General features: G+C 42.9%; 1 protein-coding gene and 1 pseudogene across 5 annotated transcripts in view; both read left to right on the forward strand.

Annotated features, from left to right (window-relative positions):
- Positions 1 to 337: 337 nt before the first annotated feature.
- The window catches only part of MALT1 (MALT1 paracaspase), an 88,236-nt gene continuing 64,814 nt past the window's right edge, over positions 338 to 23,759 (forward strand). For 2 of the 4 annotated variants that reach the window (XM_033238733.1, XM_033238735.1), the window contains exons 1-2: positions 359 to 798; positions 10,308 to 10,474. In XM_033238733.1, the coding sequence (XP_033094624.1) occupies positions 590 to 798; positions 10,308 to 10,474 (376 nt within the window). In that variant the 5' untranslated portion in view covers positions 359 to 589. Of the gene's footprint in view, positions 799 to 10,307; positions 10,475 to 23,759 lie in introns of all 4 variants that reach the window. The other 2 variants (XM_033238728.1, XM_033238730.1) reach the window with 2 other exon arrangements.
- LOC117099321 lies at positions 16,518 to 22,486 on the forward strand (annotated as a pseudogene). Its single transcript, XR_004443764.1, has 3 exons — positions 16,518 to 20,341; positions 20,380 to 21,294; positions 21,598 to 22,486. The product of XR_004443764.1 is annotated as a 39S ribosomal protein L37, mitochondrial-like (transcript).

Raw genomic sequence — 23,759 nt, forward strand, 5'->3', positions numbered from 1 at the left:
AGAATGCGGGCGGGAGCCGGCGACGGAGAACCGCATGCCCAGCTCTCTGGCGTGAGTACGCAGGCCTCCTCCCACGGTCTCGGGAAGCCCAGACACCGCAGGCTTCCTCGTCGTAGAGGAGCTGCCGGGGCGTAGTTCCTCCACCGCTTCCTCCTCCAGCTGCACCCAACCCGTCCTTTCCTGCTCTGTGTGGCCTCCCCACCTCCCGGTTTTGAAGCGCGCGCCACGGCCAGCCCGGGACCGCAGGGGTGGGCGAGGGAGGCGCACAGCCGCACGCACGCTCGCTGTAGGCGACCCCGCCCCGCCCCTCGAGGCCCAAGGTCCCGCCCCTCGAGGCTCCGTGGCTCGCCCCCCGGGTGCCCCGCCCCTCTGCGTGGCTGGCGTGGCCGGTAGGCCCGGCTCCCCCGGGCAAACCTGTCTAGTTGGGGCGGGGAGCGGAGCTTCCTCCTTCGAGGGCCGTGCCGCGCTGCCAGATTTGTGCTTCCGCCCCTGCCTCCGCGGCTCGGAGGCGAGCGGAAGGTGCCCCGGGGCCGAGGCCCGTGACGGAGCCGGCGGGAGCCCCGGCAGTCCGGGGTCGCCGGCGAGGGCCATGTCGCTGTTGGGGGACCCGCTGCAGGCCCTGCCGCCCTCGGCCGCCCTCACGGGGCCGCTGCTCGCCCCTCCGGCCGGCGCGACCCTCAACCGCCTGCGGGAGCCGCTGCTGCGGAGACTCAGCGAGCACCTGGACCAGGCGCCCGAGGGCCGGGGCTGGAGGAGGCTGGCGGAGCTGGCGGGGAGTCGCGGGCGCCTCCGCCTCAGGTGAGCTCGGGGCCGCGGCAGGCCGGGCGCGCGTGCCGAGCGAAGTGGGCTCCCGTGGGGAAGTGGGGGTGCCGTCGCGGGGCTGAGCGCGGCAGGGGCGGCCGGCGTGAGTGAGCAGAGGTGGGGAGGACTTCGGTCATTGAGACGAGCGGAACCCAGCAGCGCCCCGGAACGCCTGGGATTTGAGAGCGGAGCCCAGAGCTCCGGAAGGAGGAGGCAAAAGTGGCCCAGCGGCTGCCTCGCTCCCTTTTCCCACCCCCGCCCCTGGATGAGAGGGAGAAGTCGAGGTTGACCCGGGAGAATAGTGAGAGAAGGAAAGCTGTCCGGAGGCCCCTGGGATGGGGCAGTCATCCAGAGGACTTAAAATGCAAAAGAAAGGGATGTGGACACTGCCCTGGGAGACCTAAGGAAGGCTGGGAAGAAGCGCAGGCGAAGTGATGAATGCAGAGGGTGGAGTGCAGGAATTCATGAACATTTTGCAGGGTATTGGAAAAGACTGACGCCGAACTCATCATCTTCCTCCATCAAACCAGGTTACCACGTTCCCTTCTTGACTTCACCATGAACATGAAACTCGAAGTAAAACTATTTTCCTTATTAGGTTTGGAATGACTGTATTAGGGTTCCTGAAGTTTTGGTCTCGAGACTCCTTTACCCTCTTAAGAATTATTGAGGACCCCAGAGAGCTCTTATGTGGGTTAGAGATAATACATACATGTAATATATACTGATATTTACTGCCATTGAAATTAAAGCTAAGACATTTTAAAAATATTAATTTATTTAAAAAGAACCCATTACATGGTAGCGGAAATAATACTTTCGTGGAAAAACAAATTTTCCAAAACAAAGAAGTCAATTAGAGAAGTGGCATTGGTTTTCATTTTGAAGATCTCTTTAATGTCTGGACTTAATCACAGAGCTGGATTCGTTTATGTGCTTCTGCATTCAGTCTTTTGCACTATTACAGGTCACAAGACACTGGAAACTGCAGTGTCCACTCCTGAAAGAATGAATGAAAAAGCTAAATAAAATCTTAATATTATTATGAAAAATCTTTCTGACCTTGTGGACCACGTGAGAGGCTCTCAGGAACTGCACTAGGGGTTCCCAGACCCCACTTAGAACCATTACTTTGTACCATTGTTGTAATTTTGGCCTGCCTTTGAACCCCTTAGCAGTTTTTTACACTTCTCAAATGACTATGATTTGTCTTATAGTATAATTATTTGTACACATCTTTATAAATGCCCTAAGAACAGAAACCGTCTCTTAATATTCTGTTATGCGTAGAAGTTCGTAAATACTTGATGAAAGGGAAGTCATTTATTCAAAATGGTATTAAGTGCTTACTATTTGCTAGAAATTTTAGAAGATAAAAAACTAACAAATATTAAATTCCTAATCATAAGGGGTTATCCAGTAATGGACTATTATTTGGGGACCTTTATAATAACATTAAATGCTGTGTTGGGTATGAATGATAATGGATTTTTGTCATTTTGTCATTTATTGAGGACATGGTATGTACCACAAAATGTACTAAATGTTTACATGCTGCTGCTGCTGTTTCATTCTTCTTTATTCTTCTTATTTTTGCATTATCTTTTTTTTTCCCCTCAAGATGGAGTCTTGCTCTGTTGCCCAGGCTGGAGTGCAATGGTGTGATCTTGGCTCACTGCAACCTCCGCCTCCCGGGTTCAAGCAATTCTTCTGCCTCAGCCTCCCGAGTAGCTGGGATTACAAGCATGTGCCACCACAGCGTGCTAATTGTTTTATATTTTTAGTAGAGACGGGATTTTGCTGTGTTAGCCAGGCTGGTCTTGACCTCAGGTAATCCATCTGTCTTCCAAAGTTCTGGGATTACAGGCATGAGCTACCCTGCCTGGCCACATTATTTTCTTAAACCCTCCTGACAACTCTCAGTTTCAGAGTTTGGGATTGAGGCAAAGGGTAATAGTGACTTGGGATTATTGCTTGTGCAAAGGAGTAATGATGTAAGGAGGGAATAACTAGCAAGACCTAACAGAGAGGTGGCATATTTTTTTTCTGTTCTAGGAAAAACACGTTGGGCTTTTGGATATGCAAAAAAAAAAAAAAAGTCCAAAATACTGTTATGCTAGGTCCATAAATTTCTGAATTTCTGGACTTACCATAATGTAAAAAATTGTCTTTGGGGGCAGATCTCCAGAGTATTACAGTGTTAAGAGTACTCTAGTTAGGGAAGGTTCTGGGCTTCCTGAAGAAAGCCGGCTATGGAGGACTCCTACATGGCCATGAAGGAGGGAGAAGAAAGTCAGCAAGGCCCTGCCAGGGCAGAAGCGTGGCTGCTGGAATCCAAAAGCGGTGGATACTTGATGTTGGATGTTGTGTTTTCTTTGCCTGCCTTCAGTCAGTTTTTGTTAAAGGCTACAGAATGGTCTTAGCTTTGGGGGAACTAAAGGAAAGATTTGCGGCCACTTTTCTGTGGAGTCACACAGAGAAGGGGACAGTTGCCTAACAAGAGGTGGCAAGCACAAAGGGCATGCAGTTATGGAATCTGAGAATTTGGGGTGGGAAGTCTGATGAGAGGCAGATGAATTTCACCTGTCTTTCAGGATGGTAAAGGTTAGTTTGGAGGAGGTTGGTTGCAGTGAGAAGTGTTGGAGAATTTGGGAACGTTAAGCTCATCCTTACTGAGATCAGAAGAATTAAACTGACTTTTTTCAAAAAGCAGCACTGAGAACTTCGGGGCTGGACAGTGAAGCAAGGTCAGCTGAGGATGCTTACTCTATTTAAGACAAAAAAGTTACTGTAAAGTGATTTCATACTGATGGGGGAGGATCTGTGATACTAGAAGGTCCTAAAGGTATTTTTTCCCTGGTGCCAGAGACAGGAATTACGGTGTGAGTGTCTAGTCCGTGTGGATGACAAGTCCCACGAGGCTGTGAAGTGCTTTCTGGATCTGCATGAAATCTCGAAATGTTGCCCATTCTGTTTCTTTTTCTTCTCTTCACTTTTTTTTTCTGACACTTTACATCTTTCCTCAAACTGGGTGAAAATTTAATAATACAAATAAGTAAACCACAAGAAAAGAGCCCGTTCAAACTGTCTACAAGGGATTAGGAATAATTGTAAATGTTTTCATTGCTGGTGACTCACAGTAAATCCTTGTTTATAGCTTAGTTCCCCACAGCCATGTACATTTGGGAATGCACTATAGTCAAACTCAGCCCTAATTCCATTCAAGACTGACCTGGACACCTTTTGCTGTTAGTGTGGATAGGCACAGACTCTGAGGGTCTTGCCCAAGCTATATAAATTCTTTGGTGGCATGGAACATCGGAGCCCTAAGGATGGCAGACCTTACAGGAGGCATTACATGCTGCCTGAAATTCTGTTAAGTAGGGAGCTTAGAAATGAGGCTGTGGAGCCTGGACCAAGGAAAAACAGTCATTGCATACCTGCTGAGTAGAAGGTGCACTTTTAGCTACAGAAATCCTGCTCTCAGGATTTCTGCTCGCAGTTTATTATAGGAATGAGAACATGTAAAAGGCTCTAACAAAAGGTTTCCTCCCAGCCTAGGAAACATACTGAGACCCTGTTTCTACAAAAAATAAAAAATTAGCTAGGCATAGTGGCACACACCTATAGTCCCAGCTACTCTGCAGGCTGAGGTGGGATTGCTTGAGCCCAGGAGTTCGAGGCTGCAGTGAGCCTCAACAATTTTGATTGAAATTCATTCAGTAATCATTCATTTATGAATAATGTGGACAAGACAAAATTTTAGGTATTGATTTAGGTATTGTCAGCCTCCAGCATGGTCGACAGAGTAAGACCTTGTCTCTAGAACAAATAAACTAAAAAAGGTTTCCTTCCCGTCCTCTTGGTCTTATCCTTCAGTCCCACGGCTTTACATTTATTTGGGTTGATTACTCCTAATTTCTATTTCCAGCCCGTTTCTCTGCTTTGAACTCCTAGATTCATGCATGTAAACACTTGTTTGCCATCTTCTCTTGAATGACTAAAAGACATCTTAAATGTAACATGTCCAGAATTTAACCTGTCTTTCCTTATAAACCTCTTTCTTTCACAGTTTCCGTACCCTCTGGTTGTTGAGGCCAAAAACTTCGAAGTCATTCCTGACTCCACTTGTTACACACAAATCACTTTTGTCAGTACATCCTGCCTGCTGTACCTTCACTATATGTATGTAGAATCCAACCTCCACTGCTGGCACACTGGACCAAGCCACGTTGTCTCTCAACTAGATTATTCCAGTAGCCATTTAACTTCTCCCTCTTTCGCTTTGCTCCCACCCCAGTCTGTTATCAATATAACAGTAAGAATGATTCTTTAAAAACATCACATCAAGTCTTATTCCTCCTTTGCTCAAAACTCTCCTATTGTGGCCATGCGTGGTAGCCTCACACCTGTAATCCCAGCACTTTGGGAGGCCAGGGTGAGAGGATTACTTAAGCCTAGGACTTCAAAACCAGTCTGAGCAACATAGACCCCATTAAAAAAAAAAAATGCCAACTCTCCTATTGCTTTTCCATCTCAGAGTAAAAACACCATTAGCTACCAGTTCAGTCTTCATCCTGATATCTTCTTATCTCCATCCCTCTCTACTCTGGTCACATGTGCCTTCTTGCCTTCCTTTGGACACAGTAGTCTTTATACTTGCTGCTTACTCAGACTGAGATGGTCTCCATAAGTAACCACATGACTTGTTCACCTCACTGAGCTCTTGTCTGATCATAATATTTAAAATTACCCCCTACATCTGCTCAGTGTTACCTGTCTACTTGCGTTACCTTAGTTTCCTCCAAAACACTTATGATCATTGGCTGCTTGGATACATACACAAAGAGATATCGCTGTGTATATTTAAATTTATGTCTATACTTCTCTAGAATGAAAGATCCAGGAAGATACAGAATTTTGTTTTGTTTCCTGCCGTATCCTCAACACCTAGAAAAAACGGTGGCCTGTTTTAGGTGATTGATAAATAGATCACATTAATGAATAAAGATTCCAAATAGTAAATGTACCAAGAGGAGAAGCAGAAGAACCTAAAAACAGCATTATGGTTTGTCCCCTAAAGGATGTATAATACATTCTATTTGATTATATATTTTTAAAGATAAAAATAGAGATATTTTTAAAAAGCAAAGTACATTTGTTTCAGTAATAAAGCAGTTTTTAAATAAAATCAAAAATTCTAAATTAGGACTTTCAGAAACTACTTCAAAGCACACTCTTACAGGAATGTAACTTAAAAAGGAAAGAAAGAAAAGTTAGGTCTGTATAAGCATCATCTTAGCTGAAAGCCAGTGCCCATGTGGAAAATCAGTAAAACAAAAAGAGATACAGTATCTTCTTTTTCTCCTGTGCCTCTTGTAATGGAAGATAAATCATCTATAGTTCAATTTGATCTTTGTTCTTTTGGGGGGAAGGAAAGCCAAGTGTTTTTAATTTTCTCTATATCAATATGACATTAATTAAAGCATCACTTGGTTGCATTTGATAAGATGGCTTCTTAATTTCATTTGTCAGATCCTGGTAAACTTCTGAATCATAAAAATTATATTTAGCATACAGCATCCTTATTTTTACAAATCTCATTCTAATTATTTACAAAATTGGTAATCTTTGTATTGTTTCTAACACAGGTTCTTTCACTTGGGCATTTCAGAAACTAAAATAATAAATAGTAAAATAAAGTTTCACAAAATAAGAGCACTAACAGGCAGCTTCAACTTTTTATGTATTCTGTCATCATAGTCACCATTGTTTCTTAAAAGAAAGAACACTTTAACACCTAAAAATAGAAAATATAATTTTAGAATAAAAGACAGCTTTATTGTCCTTATTTGTATCATTTTACCTTGGACTGCAGATCGTGCTGCCACTGGTCTGCAGTCCAGAATTTCAGACTGGTTGACCTGTGATATGATGATTCACATTTAACAAGAATGGCATATTGAATATAATAAAATTGAACGAAGATGCTTAGAAAAGAATACCTAGTAAATATAGTGATCACAGGAGGCCTTCGAGGACATTTTCAGGTTACCAAAATAATAGTTACTCAAAAAAATTTTTAAGGAAAAGCTAAAATTGTTTCAGAAATAAGCATAGTTAAGAAATTAGCTTTGGCCGGGCACGGTGGCTCAAGCCTGTAATCCCAGCACTTTGGGAGGCCGAGACGGGCGGATCACGAGGTCAGGAGATCGAGACCATCCTGGCTAACATGGTGAAACCCTGTCTCTACTAAAAAAAAAAATACAAAAAACTAGCCAGGCGAGGTGGCGGGCGCCTGTAGTCCCAGCTACTCGGGAGGCTGAGGCAGGAGAATGGCCTAAACCCGGGAGGCGGAGCTTGCAGTGAGCTGAGATCCGGCCACTGCACTCCAGCCTGGGCGACAGAGTGAGACTCCGTCTCAACAAAAAAAAAAAAGACAGAAATTAGCTTTAATATTCTTTTAATATCCCCATATTCTTATTGCATAGTAAGAGCTAACCTTTATTGAATGTTTGTTACCTGTCAAGCACTGTGTTAAACACTTCTTACATGGATTAGTTATTTAATTCTAACAACTCTATGAGGTAATGTTACTAATGAAATTAATTTGATCATATACATTTTTTCCATATGAAATAATCAACATCGTTGAATTATAAATCTTGGATGACAGTATAAATGGTATGGTAGCATCTTAATAAGACTACTCAAAATGAATGAAGATTAATATTTTAAGCAATAAAATAGCTTGCTAACCTTGATTCTGTCACACCCCGGCACTATTATGTTTCACCCCTTGCATTTCTTCAGGCTTTCAGCCTTGACAGTTATGATTGAGATTCATTCAGTAATCTTTCATTTATGCATACATAATTAATATGGACAAGACAGAATTTTAGGTATTGAGGGATTTTATGTCTGTGTGTGTGTGTATACACACATGTATGTTTAATATGCTGGGGTGTCTGTTTCAAGGAGTTTACTATAATCTAGTTGGATAAAGAAGCTTTTCTTCATGCTCATGAAGAAAAGCTCACAGTTCTGAGGTTAAATTATGTGAGATAAAACATGAAACAAGTCTGCACATGACTGCCTAAGGCCCAAATCCAGGCTGCTACTTGTTTCATATAACCCATGATTTAAGACTGGTTTTTGTGTTTTACGAATTGTAAAACAAAACAAAAAACAACAAAGAAGAACGTGTGATAGAGACTTTATGGCCCAGAATATCTAAAGTATATACTCACTGGCCATTTAGAAAAACAGTTGTCTATAAAATTAGTGCAGTTAGAAGACTGTCTATAAAGTGTGTTTGATGGACTGATGTGGTCTAGGAGGACCTTATAGAGAAGCTAGAGTTAATATGGGACTGTAATTGAAATTGGCAGGAAAAGGAGCAGGATCTGCAAAGATGGATGAGGTATGAATTTTACAGTATATCACGCAGATTATCTAAACACTTTGGTTGGCTGTTGTTGGTTATGTTTCTTGGGGAAAGTTTTTGTGTCGTTGATTGCTTGATTTTTACTTGATTCTTTTGTCTCCCCTTGAATGTTTCGTACTTACATTTTCCCCTTCTATAAAATGATTACAATTCATATCATTGTGCCATTCTTCCTGGCCTTCTGTGATCTGATCGTAACCTGTCTTTCTAATCTCGTATACCACTACTGCACACAATAACATGGAAAAGGAAATTGTATATGTATGTTAAATACTGACATTTTAAAAAGAATAGTTTTAACAAAAGGACAATAAGACACTCTTTAAAGGAAGAGTTAGCAAACTATTTCCATAGAGGACCCAATGGTAAATATTTTTGGCTTTGCAGCCAGGTATTCAGCTCTGCTGTTATATCAGGAGAGCTGCCATAGACATTTGTAAATATGTGAATGAATGAGTGTAGCTGTGCTCCAATAAAACTTTATTTATGGAAATCAGGTAGCTGAACACATTTGGCCCACAGGCCATGGTCCCTGCAGTAGGATATTTCTAGGTACTTAGAAGTACTATGGTTTCTTTTTCCTTTTTTTTTAAGAGAGTCTTGATCTGTCGCCCAAGCTGGAGAGCAGTGGCACAATCTCAGCTCACTGCAATCTCCGCCTCCTGGATTCAAGCGATTCTTGTGCCTCCTGAGTAGCTGGGACTACAGGCGTGCGTCACCACATACCAGCTAACTTTTGTATTTTCAGTAGAGACGGGATTTCACCGTGTTGACCAGGCTGGTCTCAAACTCCTGGCTTGATGAGATCCGCCTGCCTCGGCCTCCCAAAGTGCTGGGATTACAGGTGTGCGCCACCATGTGCAGCCTAAGTACTTTGAATGTCAATAGTACTGGTTCTCTTTCTAAATATACTTTTTAAAAATTATCAAAAGAGCCAGGAGTGGTGGCTCCAGCACTTTGGGAGGCAGAGGCGGGATTATCGCTGGAGCCGAGGAATTCGAAATCAGCCTCGGCGACATAGCAAGACACCATCTCTATTTAAAAAAAAAAAAAAAAAACTATCAAAAAATAAATGCACATAAAAAAACAACCATACAAAAGGGGTTATAGTGAAAAGTAGATCATCCAGCCATGAGCTCTACTGTCTTACCCTCTCTGAGGCAACCATGGCTATGAGTTTCTTAGATAGCTTTTCAAAGTTTACTCTCCACGGGTAAGAACACACACAAATGATCTTGGTAATAGCAAACACTGTTCTGTATCTTCCTTTTTTTGTATGAATATACACATAGACATACTACCTTGTTAATGCAAATAGTGTAAAATATACAGTTGTTTATGTTAATTCATTTTTCAGTATGTCTTGAAGACCTATGCCCTTACCTCAGGCTCAGTTTTTTGTACTGAATTAACAGTATTTCATTTGATATGCATGCCCTACTGTATTTAAACTAGTAATTAAGGATATTTTAAATATTTTTCCGTTGCTAACCTTGTCACATTGATTGTTCTGTCTAGTGTCATTTTCGAGACATTAGCCTCTCTTCCTTTCAATTCAGAGTACTACCAACACCGTTTGTATACATGCATGTTCTATTATTTAAGATGTTTTGGCTCCATAATGGAATGAGTGCATATTTCTTTCACTCAGGAGGCAGCAAAATGTAGCCTACTGGGGCTTCATTTGGGGCCACTTTGTATTTCACCATCTTTGAAGAAGGAGTAAGGAAATTTTTCTGGCCTTGCTATTCCCCATTCCTAAATTAAAGGCAAAAAACCTTTAAGTATCAAGGCTCAATTTCTCTCACATCCTGTTTCTAGGTTTCTCATTCTCCTGATTTAATAATCATGGGAGCTGAGTGGGAGAAGGGAATAAAGAGGGATTCTTCCCCATGGTGAAAGAGGAGGAAAGGATACTTGCAGTCATTATGTGAAAGTTTGTCACCACCCACCCACTCACTTGTGATTTATTCTGTACAGCACCACCGTGGTCCAGATGTATAGCAGGTGTAGCATGTGGAAGAAAGCTGTTGACTTGAATTCTTTCTGTTGCTTTCAGTTGCCTAGACCTGGAGCAGTGTTCTCTTAAGGTACTGGAGCCTGAAGGAAGCCCCAGCCTGTGTCTGCTGAAGTTAATGGGTGAAAAAGGTTGCACAGTCACAGAATTGAGTGACCTCCTGCAGGCGATGGAGCACACGGAGGTTCTTCAGCTTCTCAGCCCCCCAGGTGGGTTTGGTTCTTAGGAGTTCATGGAGCCAAACTTAGAAGAAAATATCTCTTTTTAACCAGGTGAATGGTGTTAAGTATTTTTGGAAAATGTAAATATGTAGTGCCTTGTTTGCTTTCCCAAGCGAAAGAACACATAAAAAGCAAATGCAGCACATGAATATTGGTTGGGTTGTGGTTGAAGAAACCAGCTACATGAGACATATTTGAGATAGTTGGAAAAATCTGAATATAACTACATATTTGACATATTAAGTAATTATCATATGATAATGATGCTATAGGAGAATGTCCTTTTTTTTAAAAAGGAGATGCATTTTAAAGTATTTAGGGAGAAGATTCCTATAATGTGCATTGGAATAGTGCAGCCAAAAAAATGAACATATATTTAATCCTATATATCTGTATAGATGAGGTAAAGCAAGTATGACACATGTTTAAGTTTTTTTGCTGCAGTGAGGCTTTTGAATGTTGAAATGGTATACATCAAAACCACATATAACTCAACCTTATAACCTTATGAGTTTTTCCTGAATTACAAATATTGGGTGAGGCTTTGCACTTCCCACATCAGGTGAGGCTTAGGCAACAGTCCATCTTCTCCATTCAGCTCCTCTCTTCTCAGCTGCAGATAGAGTTGGTCTGCAGCAGTGGTGGGAGGCAGGAGGGACATGCCATCGAAGTTGCCTGGTTGTGGCAGCACTACAGGCCTCCTTCCTTACCCGGGGGTCCAGTGGCCATTCTTTGTCCCACCGGAAGCAGAGAGGCTGGTTGAGCTTGGAAGGGCAGTGGACAAAGGACCTGATGCACTCTATTTTACGTGGTTTTGATATATACCATTTCATTATATAACCAGCTTGGTTATGATGTATTTTTAAGTTAACATGAGGAACTTAAAACTATAACTGAGATGTTATTTTTTTATTGTTAGTTGTGGGATAGGGAATTAGGAACACATGGTATAGTGCTATGCTGTCAGTTACATGTACCAGAAACCCCAACTCAAATAGACCTAATAAAGAGAATAATTTCTCCTTCTAATTGAAAAGCGTAGAGCTGGTTTGGCTTCAAGAGAATCAAGGAACAATTCTGTTCTCAAGGAGTTGGTTGGTTTTTGTCTTTGCTCTTCCTTTCTTGGCATTGGCTTCCTTCCATGACTGACTTTCCATATAACCCAAGATGTTTGCTGGCTGTTTCTGGGCTCTTCATTCTTGTCCCAGCAAAACCCAGAGAGTTCATCTGGTTAACTATTGGTCACGTGCCTAACTCTAAACCTGTCACTGTGCCAAGGAGATGGAATGTGCTGACTCCCTGGCTTGAAGCCGGGAGGGGAGTTGGGTTGAGTCAGCTTTCCTGGAACCACATGGATCACCAAACAAAACTGGAACTATTAGAAGGAAAAAGGAAGCAGCAGATACTGGGGAGGTAACTAGTTTTCTATTTGTAGTTTACTGCAAATGGAAAGGGCCCTGGATTATAAATAAGGAGACTTGGACTCCCAGTCATCCCTGCTTTACAAGGCCCGCTGTAGGTGGTGAAATAGGCCTCTGATAAATGCCCTATGAATGTGATACACACTGTATTGGATGCTTGCCTTCTGTTTCCCAGCGCCTCTTCCTACCAACAGGGCTGGGGTGGGAATAAGTAGCTGCTAATGCCACCCTCCCAAATGCAACCGTTGACTGGCACCAAATAGTAAACTTTCTTTTTTAAACCTGGCCCATTACTGATAGAAACAGTAGACTTCCTAAAGTGGTATTTATTAATTATTATATTGCTGGTACCTGAAGCAGCACCCAGGAGTTGTGACATTTGAAATCTACTAGTCTAGGTTTCATGCTGGTAAAGTCCGAGTTCTCATACTTAGTAAAGTCTCATACTTAGTAAAGTCTGCTTTTACTTACTTTAGTAAGTTCTCATACTTTATGGAATACTAGGGCCTCTGAAAGCTTAGGAAACCTTTCTGGGAAGTAAATATAACATGTATTTCATTCTCTTTTTCAATAATTATGCTTAATTACCCTAACCATTGTTTGCCAAGGCTATAAAATGAACATAAGTATTCTCTACCTCGCGGAGTTATAGGAGCTACATGAGATGATGCTGTGTTGAATTTCATCTATACAATGACAGGGGCCTCGTATCTCTTTTGATTTGTGTTGTGATCACTGGCCTGAGATCTAGGGTTTCGGAATTTTTTAAGGTTCCCATATGTGAAACCAGGCTTGACTGAAATTGAGTCGTATATTTATTTAGGTATAACAATTTGCCTGAATTTTTAAAATAACACTATATTTTTATTTTTGACAGGCCAGCAACTAATAAAGTGCCACCCTAATAAATATTAGTAATCTTCCTTTGAAAAATCCATTTTTGCTCATTGTGCTTTTTTCCAAATAGGATTAGCACTTTTCTATCAATGTTCCCCAGTGCAGATTATCCTGATATTTGGCTTACAGGCTTTCTCAAGATTATCTTATAGGGCTTTTTTGCATTTGAGGAGAGAATAGGAAAAGAAAAGCAGTTTCTTTTTCTCTTTTTGTTTTAAATTTTCTCTTCAGTCCATTTGTGAGCTGTAAGGAAATATTATTTGTTTTGTTTTTTAAGTTTTTTTGTGAGAAATGTCTTGCTCTGTCTCCCAGGCTGGAATGCAGTGATATGATCTCGGCTCACTGCAGCCTCTACCTCCCGAGGCTCAAGCAATCCTCCCGCCTCAGCCTCCTGAGTAGCTGGGACTACAAGCACACACCACCCAGCTAATTTTTTTTATTTTTGGTAGATATGGAGTTTCGCCATGTTGCCCAGGCTGGTCTTGAACTCCTGGGCTCAAGCAATCCACCTGCCCTGGCCTCCCAGAGTGCTGGGGTTATAGGCAGGAGCCACCGCCCTGATTCTGTGTTACCACTTGTGCACTTTTTCTGTGAGGTTTTCTGTCATGTTAGCCATATAATATCCTTAGGAATTGGTTGTTGCTTGAATGTTAGTTATTGATTTAACAGCAAATATTTTGGGATCTAATAAAGCTCAGTAATTTTAGGAAGAAGTAATTAATTTGTTATCTTACTATCTGCATCTAGTATGAATAATCTAAGCTTTACTCTTTTTTTTTTTTTTTTTTTTTGAGATGGAGTTTCACTCTTCTTGCCCAGGCTGGAGTGCAGTGGCGTGATTTTGGCTCACCGCAACCTCTGCCTCCTGGGTTCAAGCAGTTCTCCTGCCTCAGCCTCCCGAGTAGCTGGGATTACAGGCATATGCCACCACGCTCGGCTAATTTTGTATTCTTAGTAGAGATGGGGTTTCTCCATGTTGATCAGGCTGGTCTCGAACTTCCCACCTCAGGTCATCCACCCGCCTCGGCCTCCCAAAGTGCTGGGTTTACAGGCATGAGCCACTGCACCCAGCTGACTTATTCTATTTATACATAGTAGAATAAAGAAATATAAGGCCGGGCGCAGTGGCTCAAGCCTGTAATCCCAGCACTTTGGGAGGCCGAGACGGGCGGATCACGAGGTCAGGAGATCGAGACCATCCTGGCTAACACGGTGAAACCCTGTCTCTACTAAAAAATACAAAAAACTAGCCGGGCGAGGTGGCAGGCGTCTGTAGTCCCAGCTACTCGGGAGGCTGAGGCAGGAGAATGGCTGGAACCCGGGAGATGGAGCTTGCAGTGAGCTGAGATCCAGCCACTGCACTCCAGCCTGGGCGACAGAGGGAGACTGTCTCAAAAAAAAAAAAAAAAAAAAAAAGAAATATAAGAATTATAGAGAAGAATTTTAATATTTTAATAAAGATATTGAGAATAAAAGCTACTGTAATTATATTAAGAAGATAAGCTCTGATAGAATCAACTTAATTGGTGGTTTGCCTCATGCATTCAGTAAAGTTTGCTGTATTGCAGTGCCTTTGCTGTGCTAGACATTATGCTAGGCACTGTGAGTTCAGAGATGAATAAAGCAATAGTTTCCACCTGCTGATAGGTCATAGTTTAGTAGGGGAGACAAACATGTAAAAGATCATATCCAAGACAGTTGTAAAAAATATATATATAGTAAGTTTATCTGATCTCCAATTTTCCCTCTTTGCTATATTCTTGAGTCTTAGTGAAAATACAAAATAGAAATATACTAATGTTTTCTCTTTTTTGCATTAATACTATTTCATAGAAGGACATTACTTCTTATTCCGCAGGAAGTCTGATGATTTTTCTCGGTCCTTACAGAGAGAAGCCTGGTTTGGGTTGTCCTGTGAACTGGCCTTTGAGGTCTAAATGCAGGGAGAAGGGGAAACTTTAGATTTCTTTTGATTAAATGAGAAACTATAGTCTTATGTTGCCATAGTCTGTTCCAAGTGATGGTTCCAACTACAGTCAGAGGTAGCTCTGAGAGGTAACTATCATGTGGAGTTTCTCTGGCTTTTGAGAAACTGACCAAGTTTCTTTTCTGGATTTGTTTTGGTGCCCAGAAATAGCTAGGGCAGTATCCATGCATCTCTAAGTAGAACAGTTTCTGTGATGAGGAGCCAGCTTCAGCAGCCACTCAGCATGAAGTCTGAGTGTAAACTCCCTCTGGAATTGTAATTTTATCTATTTTCTGAAGGAGCCTCAGAGGATCCAGGTTTACTCTCTGTTGCTTTCTCTCTGGTCAAGCATTTCCACTGCACATGGGTTGACCAACTTGCCCCTCAGTCTGCTCTTACTTGAATTATATGATAGAGAAATCGCTTCTAGTTTTTATGTGTGGATGGTGTTCATCCCATTTTCCAGTGCTAGTAAATTGTTTCCCTACTTTTATTCCTTTGCTCATCTCAGTGGGAACTGCAGAAGGGGGTTAAATGAATGTGTTGAAATGGTTTTGAACCAAAGATCTGTAATGATTTTTTTTTTTAGATCTTATTTAAGTTTCAAAGACTGATTCCAAAGCAACCAATATTGACATTTGTGTTATTGGCAAATGCAGATAGACTTAGATGTGTAGTTCAAGGTGCTTTTGTTTCTTTTGTTGTTGTTGTTGTTGTTTGCTTGTTTGCTTTTTGAGTCTCACTCTGTCACCCAGGCTGGAGTGCAATGGTGTGATCTTGGCTCACTGCAACCTCGTCTCCCAGGTTCAAGTGATTCTTCTGCCACAGCCTCCTGAGTAGCTGGGATTACAAATGCGCACCACCACACCCGGCTAATTTTTGTATTTTTAGTAGCGATGAGGTTTCGCCTTGTTGGCCAGGCTGGTCTCAAACTCCTGACCTCAGGTAATCCGTCCACCTCAGCCTCCCAAAGTGCTGGGATTGCAGGCATGAGCCACCACACCCAGCCTATTTGTTTCTTTTGTTTTAAGTGAAAACATTGTGAGTGTAGAATTATAGGCTTCATCAGTCCTAGTTACATACACCACGAAATGGTTGCCTGGAGAAGTGATGCCCTTAACCTGGAATGGGCAGACCAGAGGCTGAACAATGGGAGCTGTTCAGAGAGAACATTTTTGATGTGGGTCTCATTAAGATGAATCCCAAGTTGCTTTTCAGCTGAAGTGTTGCGATATTGCTGTTTTATATCACTCTTCATATGAAAGGTGCCTCACTGAGGGTACCTATGAGATGTCTGTGGCAGGGTCATGTGCCATCTTTTCAGTAGCATCTTTTCCGTTTGCCTCTACTCCTTTTATTTCGTATCATTTTTTCTTAGATCCGGTGTAACACATGCATTATTATGTTTTGGCTATTAATTTTTATTTTTTATTTCTAAAATAAGTGCAAAGATTGTTTAATATTATTCTTTAGTTTCTTTTTTTTTTTTTTTTTTTTTTTTTTTGAGATGGAGTCTCGCTCTGTCGCCCGGGCTGGAGTGCAGTGGCCGGATCTCAGCTCACTGCAAGCTCCGCCTCCCGGGTTTTACGCCATTCTCCTGCCTCAGCCTCCCGAGCAGCTGGGACCACAGGCGCCCGCCACCTCGCCCGGCTATTTTTTTGTATTTTTTTTTAGTAGAGACAGGGTTTCACCATGTTAGCCAGGATGGTCTCGATCTCCTGACCTCATGATCCGCCCGTCTTGGCCTCCCAAAGTGCTGGGATTACAGGCTTGAGCCACCGCGCCCGGCCATTATTCTTTAGTTTCTAAAATGCCTTTACTTCACATTTTATCTTGACAGTTCTGTGAAGCGACGGAACAATACTATTGTGAACATTTAAATTTTAACCAACAAACATTTATATGGAAAATGAGATTTCCAAAAGTTATCATTTGGCCAAAGTCACAGTTATTAACAAAGATGGGATTAAAAACCAGGTCTGCTGACCCTGACCTGAACTCCATGCCATTTCCATTGTGCTAGGAAATTTCTGAATTAAGAAACTTAGTTTTGTATTATTACCTCAGTTGCCTCTTTGACCCATGGACTTCAATTTTTTTCTTCTTGCCAACTTCAAAAGTGCTCAGAGACTAGATCTTGTTTGTAAGGGACTTTTCTTATTTCATGAACATCAGGAAATTGGCAATTATTCCTCAAAGAAAAATATCAAGAAGTGAAGAGAGAAAAAGATGGTATGGATGGGCATGAATATAAGGAAGAAGTAGAGGGAGAGAAAGGGCTGGTGAACAAGGCATGAAGGAATATCTTTCTGGGTGTGGAGTGTTGAGGGGAGTCTCAGGCAATGTAACAGGATAAGGCATGTGATGTGGGAGACTAGATTTAGCTACAATCTATACAAATTTCAGTTGACATGTAAGAGAAACATGTAGACATACTTTGTATAATGCCCTGGGAGGGACACACATGGACTTACTTTGGTTATACAGTGGGGGAAATTGTTAGAGGAAGAGGAATATTTATCTGGGCACCTGTGGGGCATGTAGATACTCTTCTGTGATAGCATAGAAGATTGCAGAGTAACTTTGAGGATGAGTTTTAGATGGAAGTTGATGAAAATCATTTTTTTTGTGTCATGGCCTCTGAAAGTAGATGAACTTCAGTATATGGAATAGATGTGTTTCTGGAAAAAGTATTTATTGATAAACTGCATCAACATTTAAATGTGTTGTGAGAGACAGTAACTTCAAGGGAAGCTATGATGTGTCCTTTTGTCAAAAATTATCCTACTTTGTCTTTCTTATTCCAGCAGGGTTTTAAATTTTTGTTTTATTGCTTAGTAGCATGTACTTGTTTATCAGCATATGTGTGTGTAGTTGAAAGCACAATCCTTGGTTCCATCGTACCTAGTCACATTCTCCCAGGGTTACAGGAAATCAAGTAACTTCTCTGACTTCTTTGTAGATGTTATCTGAAAAATATGCTTGTTTGCCAGGAAGCTGTGTGTTCACCGTTTAAAATAGAACTTTCATTTGTGTGCCTTCATACAGCCTACATAGCACTATACCATATTCTTTTTTTACCTTTGTTCAGCACCTTCTCACTAGTGGGTGCTGCATTGGGGTGGCTAAGGGTTGACCATGGGTCCCTGTCGCACAGGGCTTTGTGGGAGGAAGGAAATTTGTGTGGTTAAAACATGGGAGGTATTGCAACTAATTTTCTTGACTATTCACCAGGGGTGGTTTCCAAATCACATTTTGCCTTTCAATTCTCAGTCTTTGAAGCAATAAATTGTATATATATTTTATACACACACACACTTGCTTATTAATAAAGTTGTTGGTGCAGGACAGGCTTATAAACTGTGAATTTAGATGTACATTAGAGGCCACTTTGTCTTGGCCCGGCATGGTGGCTCACACCTGTAATCCCAACACTTTGGGAGGCTAAGGTAGGTGGATCCCTTGAGGCCAGGAGTTCTGGGCAACATATGAGGCCAACCTGGACAATGTAGTGAGACCCTGTTTCTACAAAAAAATTAAAATAGTACTAATTTTAAAAATCACTTAGTCTTGTGTCCCACACAAAGGAAGGATAACTTTTAGAACCTGGCCATGTGGTCCGTTTCCAGTAGTCACCTACTTCTTTGTAAAATACTCAAGAGGAAAAACACTTTCCATCATTCTTGTCTCTTATCTTCTTGTAGAGTGGCAGAGAATATTTGCCATGGTATATATTCATGAGCAGTGTCCTGGTGTGGGATTGCTCTTTGTGTGATACACTTTCTCAGTAAGATAGGCTCACTGTGGCAGAAAGTGGATTACCATGGGAGCTATATCGAGAATCACCAAGAGGCCAGGCATGGTGGTTCACTCCAATAATCCCAGTGCTTTGGGAGGCTGAAGTGGGGTGGATTGCTTGAGCCTAGGAGTTCAAGACGAGCCTGGGCAACATGGCCAAACCCTGCCTCTACAAAAAATGCAAAAAGTAGCCAGGCATGGTGATACACACCCTTAGACCCAGCTACTGGGGGGCTGAGGTGGGAGGATAGCTTGAGCCCAGGAGGTTGAGGCTGCAGTGAACCCTGATCATGCCACTGCACTCCAGCCTGGGTGACAGAGCAAGACCCTATCTCAAAAAAACAAAAAAAAGAATCAGAATCACTGAGAAAGCAAAGCATAAGGGTTTAAAACCTTTAAAAGGCAGGAAAACCTAGGTTTGCATCCTGGTTCTGCCATTTTACAATGTTAAAAAAAAAATAGTCTCAGTTTAATTTAGCCCAGGTAATCTGGGTGACCTTCTGCAAATTATGTACCTTATTTTCATTGTAACATAGTTGTAAGTAGTATCTACCTTGTGTGGTTATTTCAAAGGTTAATGATAAAAATGCCTGGTACATGTAAAGCAGTAACTTGCTGCTGTAGTAATTTCTAGTATTATTATGTATATTCAACAAACACATGTTGAACACCCACTAACACCCACTGCACTGCCATATGCTGGGCACAATTCTAGGTGCTGAATGAACTGGTGACTAAGACCATCGAGGTCCTTGCTCTCATGGAGCTTCTATTTTAGTACCTAAGACAAACAGTAAGAAACAGGGATTTTAGAAAGTGAAGGACACTGAACTGGGTGAATGTAATAGATAACTGTGGGGGTGGGAAGGTACCTAATTTAGAGACATTTCCCAGAGAAGCTGGTGATAATTTAGTAAGAAACCTGGATGATGAGGAAAGGGCCTGCCATGAAACAGAATAGTGGAAGCCAGTGGGGTGGCGGTTGTAGGGGATGGCAGAGCGGAGCTTGTTGGGGGGAACCCAGCAGAGGACTGGTAAGTGGAAGGCAGAAAAGAGCTTGGCTTGTGGAAGGAAGGAGGCCCAGTACGGCTGGAGCTTGGTGAGCCTGGAGGAGAGCGGGAGGGGCCAAAGGAGGGAGCAATTCGTGGAGGACTTTGTAGCCCTGGTAAGGAATTTGGATTTTTTATTCTAAGTACAGGCACACTTTGTTTTATTATGCTTCACTTTATTGCACTTTGCAGATAACTTCGTTTTTTACAAGTCGACAGCTTGCGGCAACCCTGTATCTAGCAACTCAGTGCCATTTTTCCAACAGCATGTGCTTACTTCATATCTCTGTGTCACACTTTGGTAATTCTTATAATATTTCGAACTTTTTCATTATATCTGTCATGGTGATCTGTGATCGGTGATCTTTGATGTTACTACTGTGATTGTTGGTGCGTGGAAAGATGGCAGCATCCAGGTGGCAGTCTTAAGAAGACCAGATCAGTATGGTGTTGGCATTGGGGACTGCTAGGCAGGCACTGGCTAGCTCCAGGCAGCTCAACCTTGGGCACTCAACTCCGAGACGTGGAGTGGGGCCCCTGTAAGTGGGGCATGCACTCCATGTGGAAGCCAGAGCCTTCTCCCCTGGATGGAGTGTATGAGATCCCTGGACTGGAGCCCATCCGTCCGTCCGTGGGAAAGATGTACTTCATGCCCGGGCTGCCACCGCTGATCTTTCTGCCCTGGGACCCTGGCTAGAAACACCCAAAGTTCTGCTCACCCCCTGTTCATGACCCTGGGACCCTGACTCGAAGCCCCCAAAGTTCTGCTCAAGCTCCATTCACAAGCAGCCACTATACAAAGACGAGGCGTGCTAATTTCACCAGCATTGCCTCCTTCTCAGGGGTGTCAAACAGGCCCTCTGGCTTACCAAAGCCAAGTTAATAGAACGCCTTCCTGAGAAAGTACTTAGCCTTGTTGATGATACAGGGAACCACATAGAGAACCAAGATGAGTGTCTTCTGAATTTGATCTCTCATGCCTGTCTCTGGCACTGTACTGAGGACATCCTCAGGAGAGAGGCCTGCTGTCCGGTCATTGTAGACAGTCTGATACAGTTGTGTAAGTCTCAGATTCTCAGGCATCCTTCTCTGGCCAGGCAAATTTGTGCCCAAAACTCCATGTTATCCACCACCTGGAATTGAGTCTCTTCTTCAGGGTCATGGTTCTAGTGGAGCCCGCTGAGTGCCAAGGATCCTCTGTCCCCCTCATCTCCTCCAGAGAAGAGGTTGAAGCTACTAAAAATTATGTTCTTGAGACCTTCTATCCCCAACCCCCGCGCACTGATCTTCAGGAATGCAATGTTTATGATGTGAAAGATGGCACAGGATTCTGGGAGGGCTGTCCTTACCCCTATCTCCATATCCTGTACTTCCTGGAGAAAGCCAGTTTACAACCACATAGCCTTCAACCAGATCAGCTGTGGGCCAAGATGATCCTGTTTGCTTTTGGCATTGCCCTGGCTCAGGCCCAGCTCCTCTATGGGAACGACACCAAGATCTTGGAGCAGTCCGTGGTTGTGCAGAGTATATGCACAGACAGACGTGCATTCCATTTCCTGGTATTACAGTTGAACACCACAGACCTGGCCTCTAACAAGTGTGGCAAGGGTTTGGTCTGGATGGAATCATACCAGCTACTCTCAGCATTTTTGGTGTCTCCCAGTGATCAAAAAGAAGGTGGGGCCGGGCCCAGTGGCTCCCGCCTGTAATCCCAGCACTTTAGGAGGCTGAGGCAGGTGGATCACAAGGTCAGGAGATTGAAACCAGCCTGACTAACAGTAAAACCCCATCTCTAGTGTAAAAAAAAAAAAAAAAATTAGCCAGGTGTGGTGACACGTGCCTGTAATCCCAGCTACTCGGGAGACTGAGGCAGGAGAATTGCTTGAAGCTCGGAGGCAGAGGTTGCAGTGAGCCAAAATCACGCCACTGCACTCCAGTCTGGGTGACAGAGCGAGACTCTGTCTCAAAAAAAAAAAAAAGGTGGTTGTGGAATGTGTTGGACTGACTGGTTTCCAGTAGAAGACATCAGGAAGTTTTTTAGCTCTGTATTTACATGGTGTTGTGTGAGGCAAGGACCACTCTGAGGCCTGAAACCCGCCTTTGCCTTCTCCCACTGAAGAGGGTCTGGAGTCCCCCTGGAGCCTCAGTGCTCATCTAGCCTGGTGGTCTCACTGACAATAAAGAGCCCTTGCATTGCAAAGGAAAAAAAAAAAAAAACTATAATTGTTTTGGGGTGCCACAAATTATGCCCCTATAAGAAGGTGAGCTTAATTGATAAATGTCATGTGTATTCCGACTGCTCCGCCAACTAGCCATTCCCCTTTCTCGCGTGCTCTCTCTTTCTTCCTCTCCCTCTCCCTCCCTGTCCCTCTTCCTCTCCCATCTCCCCCCTCCCTCTTTGGGCCTCCCTATTCCCTGAGACACAACAATATTGAAGTTAGGCTGATTAATAACCCTACATTGATCTCTAAGTGTTCAGGTGAAAGGAAGAGTCACATGTCTCTCACTTCACATCAAAAGCTAGAATTGATTTATACTTAATGAGGAAAGCATATCAAAAGCTGAGATAGGCTGAAAGCTAGGCCTCTTGTGCCGGTTAACCAAGCTGCGAATGCAAAAGAAAAGTTCTTGAAGGTAACTAAAAATGCCACTTCAGTGAACACACGAATGATAAGAAGGCAAAACATCCTTATTGCTGAGATGGAGAAAGTTGTAGTAGTCTGGATAGATCAAACCAGCCACAGCATGCCCCTAAACCAAAGCCTAATCCAGAGTGAGGCCCTAACTCTCCTCATTTCTGTGAAGGCTGAGAGAGATGAGGAAGCTGCGGAAGAAAAGTTGGTTCATGAGGTTTAAGGAAATAAGCTGTCTCCGTAACATAAAAGTGCAAAGTGGGCCGGGCGCGGTGGCTCAAGCCTGTAATCCCAGCACTTTGGGAGGCCGAGACGGGCGGATCACGAGGTCAGGAGATCGAGACCATCCTGGCTAACACGGTGAAACCCCATCTCTACTAAAAAATCCAAAAAACTAGCCGGGCGAGGTGGTGGGCGCCTGTAGTCCCAGCTACTCGGGAGGCTGAGGCAGGAGAATAGCGTGAACCCGGGAGGCGGAGCTTGCAGTGAGCTGAGATCTGGCCACTGCACTCCAGCCTGGGCGACAGAGCAAGACTCCGTCTCAAAAAAAAAAAAAAAAAAAAAAAAAAAAAAAAAAGTGCAAAGTGAAGCAGCAGGTACTGGTGGAGAAGCTGCAGCAAGTCATCCAGAAGACCTAGCTAATGCCAGGCATGGCGGCTCACAATTGATCATGGTATCTGTAGTACCAGCACTCTGGGAGGCCAAGTCAGGAGGATTGCTTGAGCTTAGGAGTTCAATACCAGCCTGGGCAACATGATGAAACCCCGTCTTCGCAAAAATACAAAAAATTAGCCAGGCACGGTGGTACCTCCCTGTGGTCCCAGCCACTCAGGAGGCTGAGGTGGGAGAATTGCTTATACCTGGAAGGCAGAGGTTGCAGTGAGCGAGATCATGCCACTGCACTCCAGCCTAGGTGACAGAGTGAGACCTTGTCTCAAAAAAGCAAAAAAAGATCCAGCTCTTTAAAGAAAATGGCTATAATAAACAGATTTTTGAGCATAGATGAAACTGCCTTCTGTTGGAAGAAGATGCCATCTAGAACTTTGATAGCTAGAGAGAAGTCAGTGCCTGGCTGACTCTCTTGTTAGGGGCTAATGCAGCTGACAACTTTAAAGTTGAAGCCAGTGCTCATTTACTATTCTGAAAATCCTAGGGCCCTTAAGAATGATGCTAAAAACTGCAAAGTTTTTGTCCTAAATAACCGGATGGATGGTGGTAGACTGTAAGACTGGTTTACCATCTTTGAGATGTGGAAAGTGTGGGGACTGGCAGAGGAGTAGATTTTGTGTCAGAAGGGATTTGGGTATATGAAATTTGTAGTGGCTATAGGACATTCAAATGTAAAGGTAGGGTAGCCAAAACTCCTATATTTTTTAGGTTTATTACTTATTCTCTTTTGTCATTGTTGCAACTTTTTTTCTGTCACATTGAAACTTGGGAAATTAGAATCTTTGTATTTCAAAGTTGTGATGTAAAACTCTCCTGGCAGATGAATGGTAAATATGGGGA

The sequence above is a fragment of the Trachypithecus francoisi genome, unplaced genomic scaffold (assembly GCF_009764315.1).
Source record: "Trachypithecus francoisi isolate TF-2019V2 unplaced genomic scaffold, Tfra_2.0 Contig01474, whole genome shotgun sequence".
Classification (NCBI taxonomy): domain Eukaryota; kingdom Metazoa; phylum Chordata; class Mammalia; order Primates; family Cercopithecidae; genus Trachypithecus; species Trachypithecus francoisi.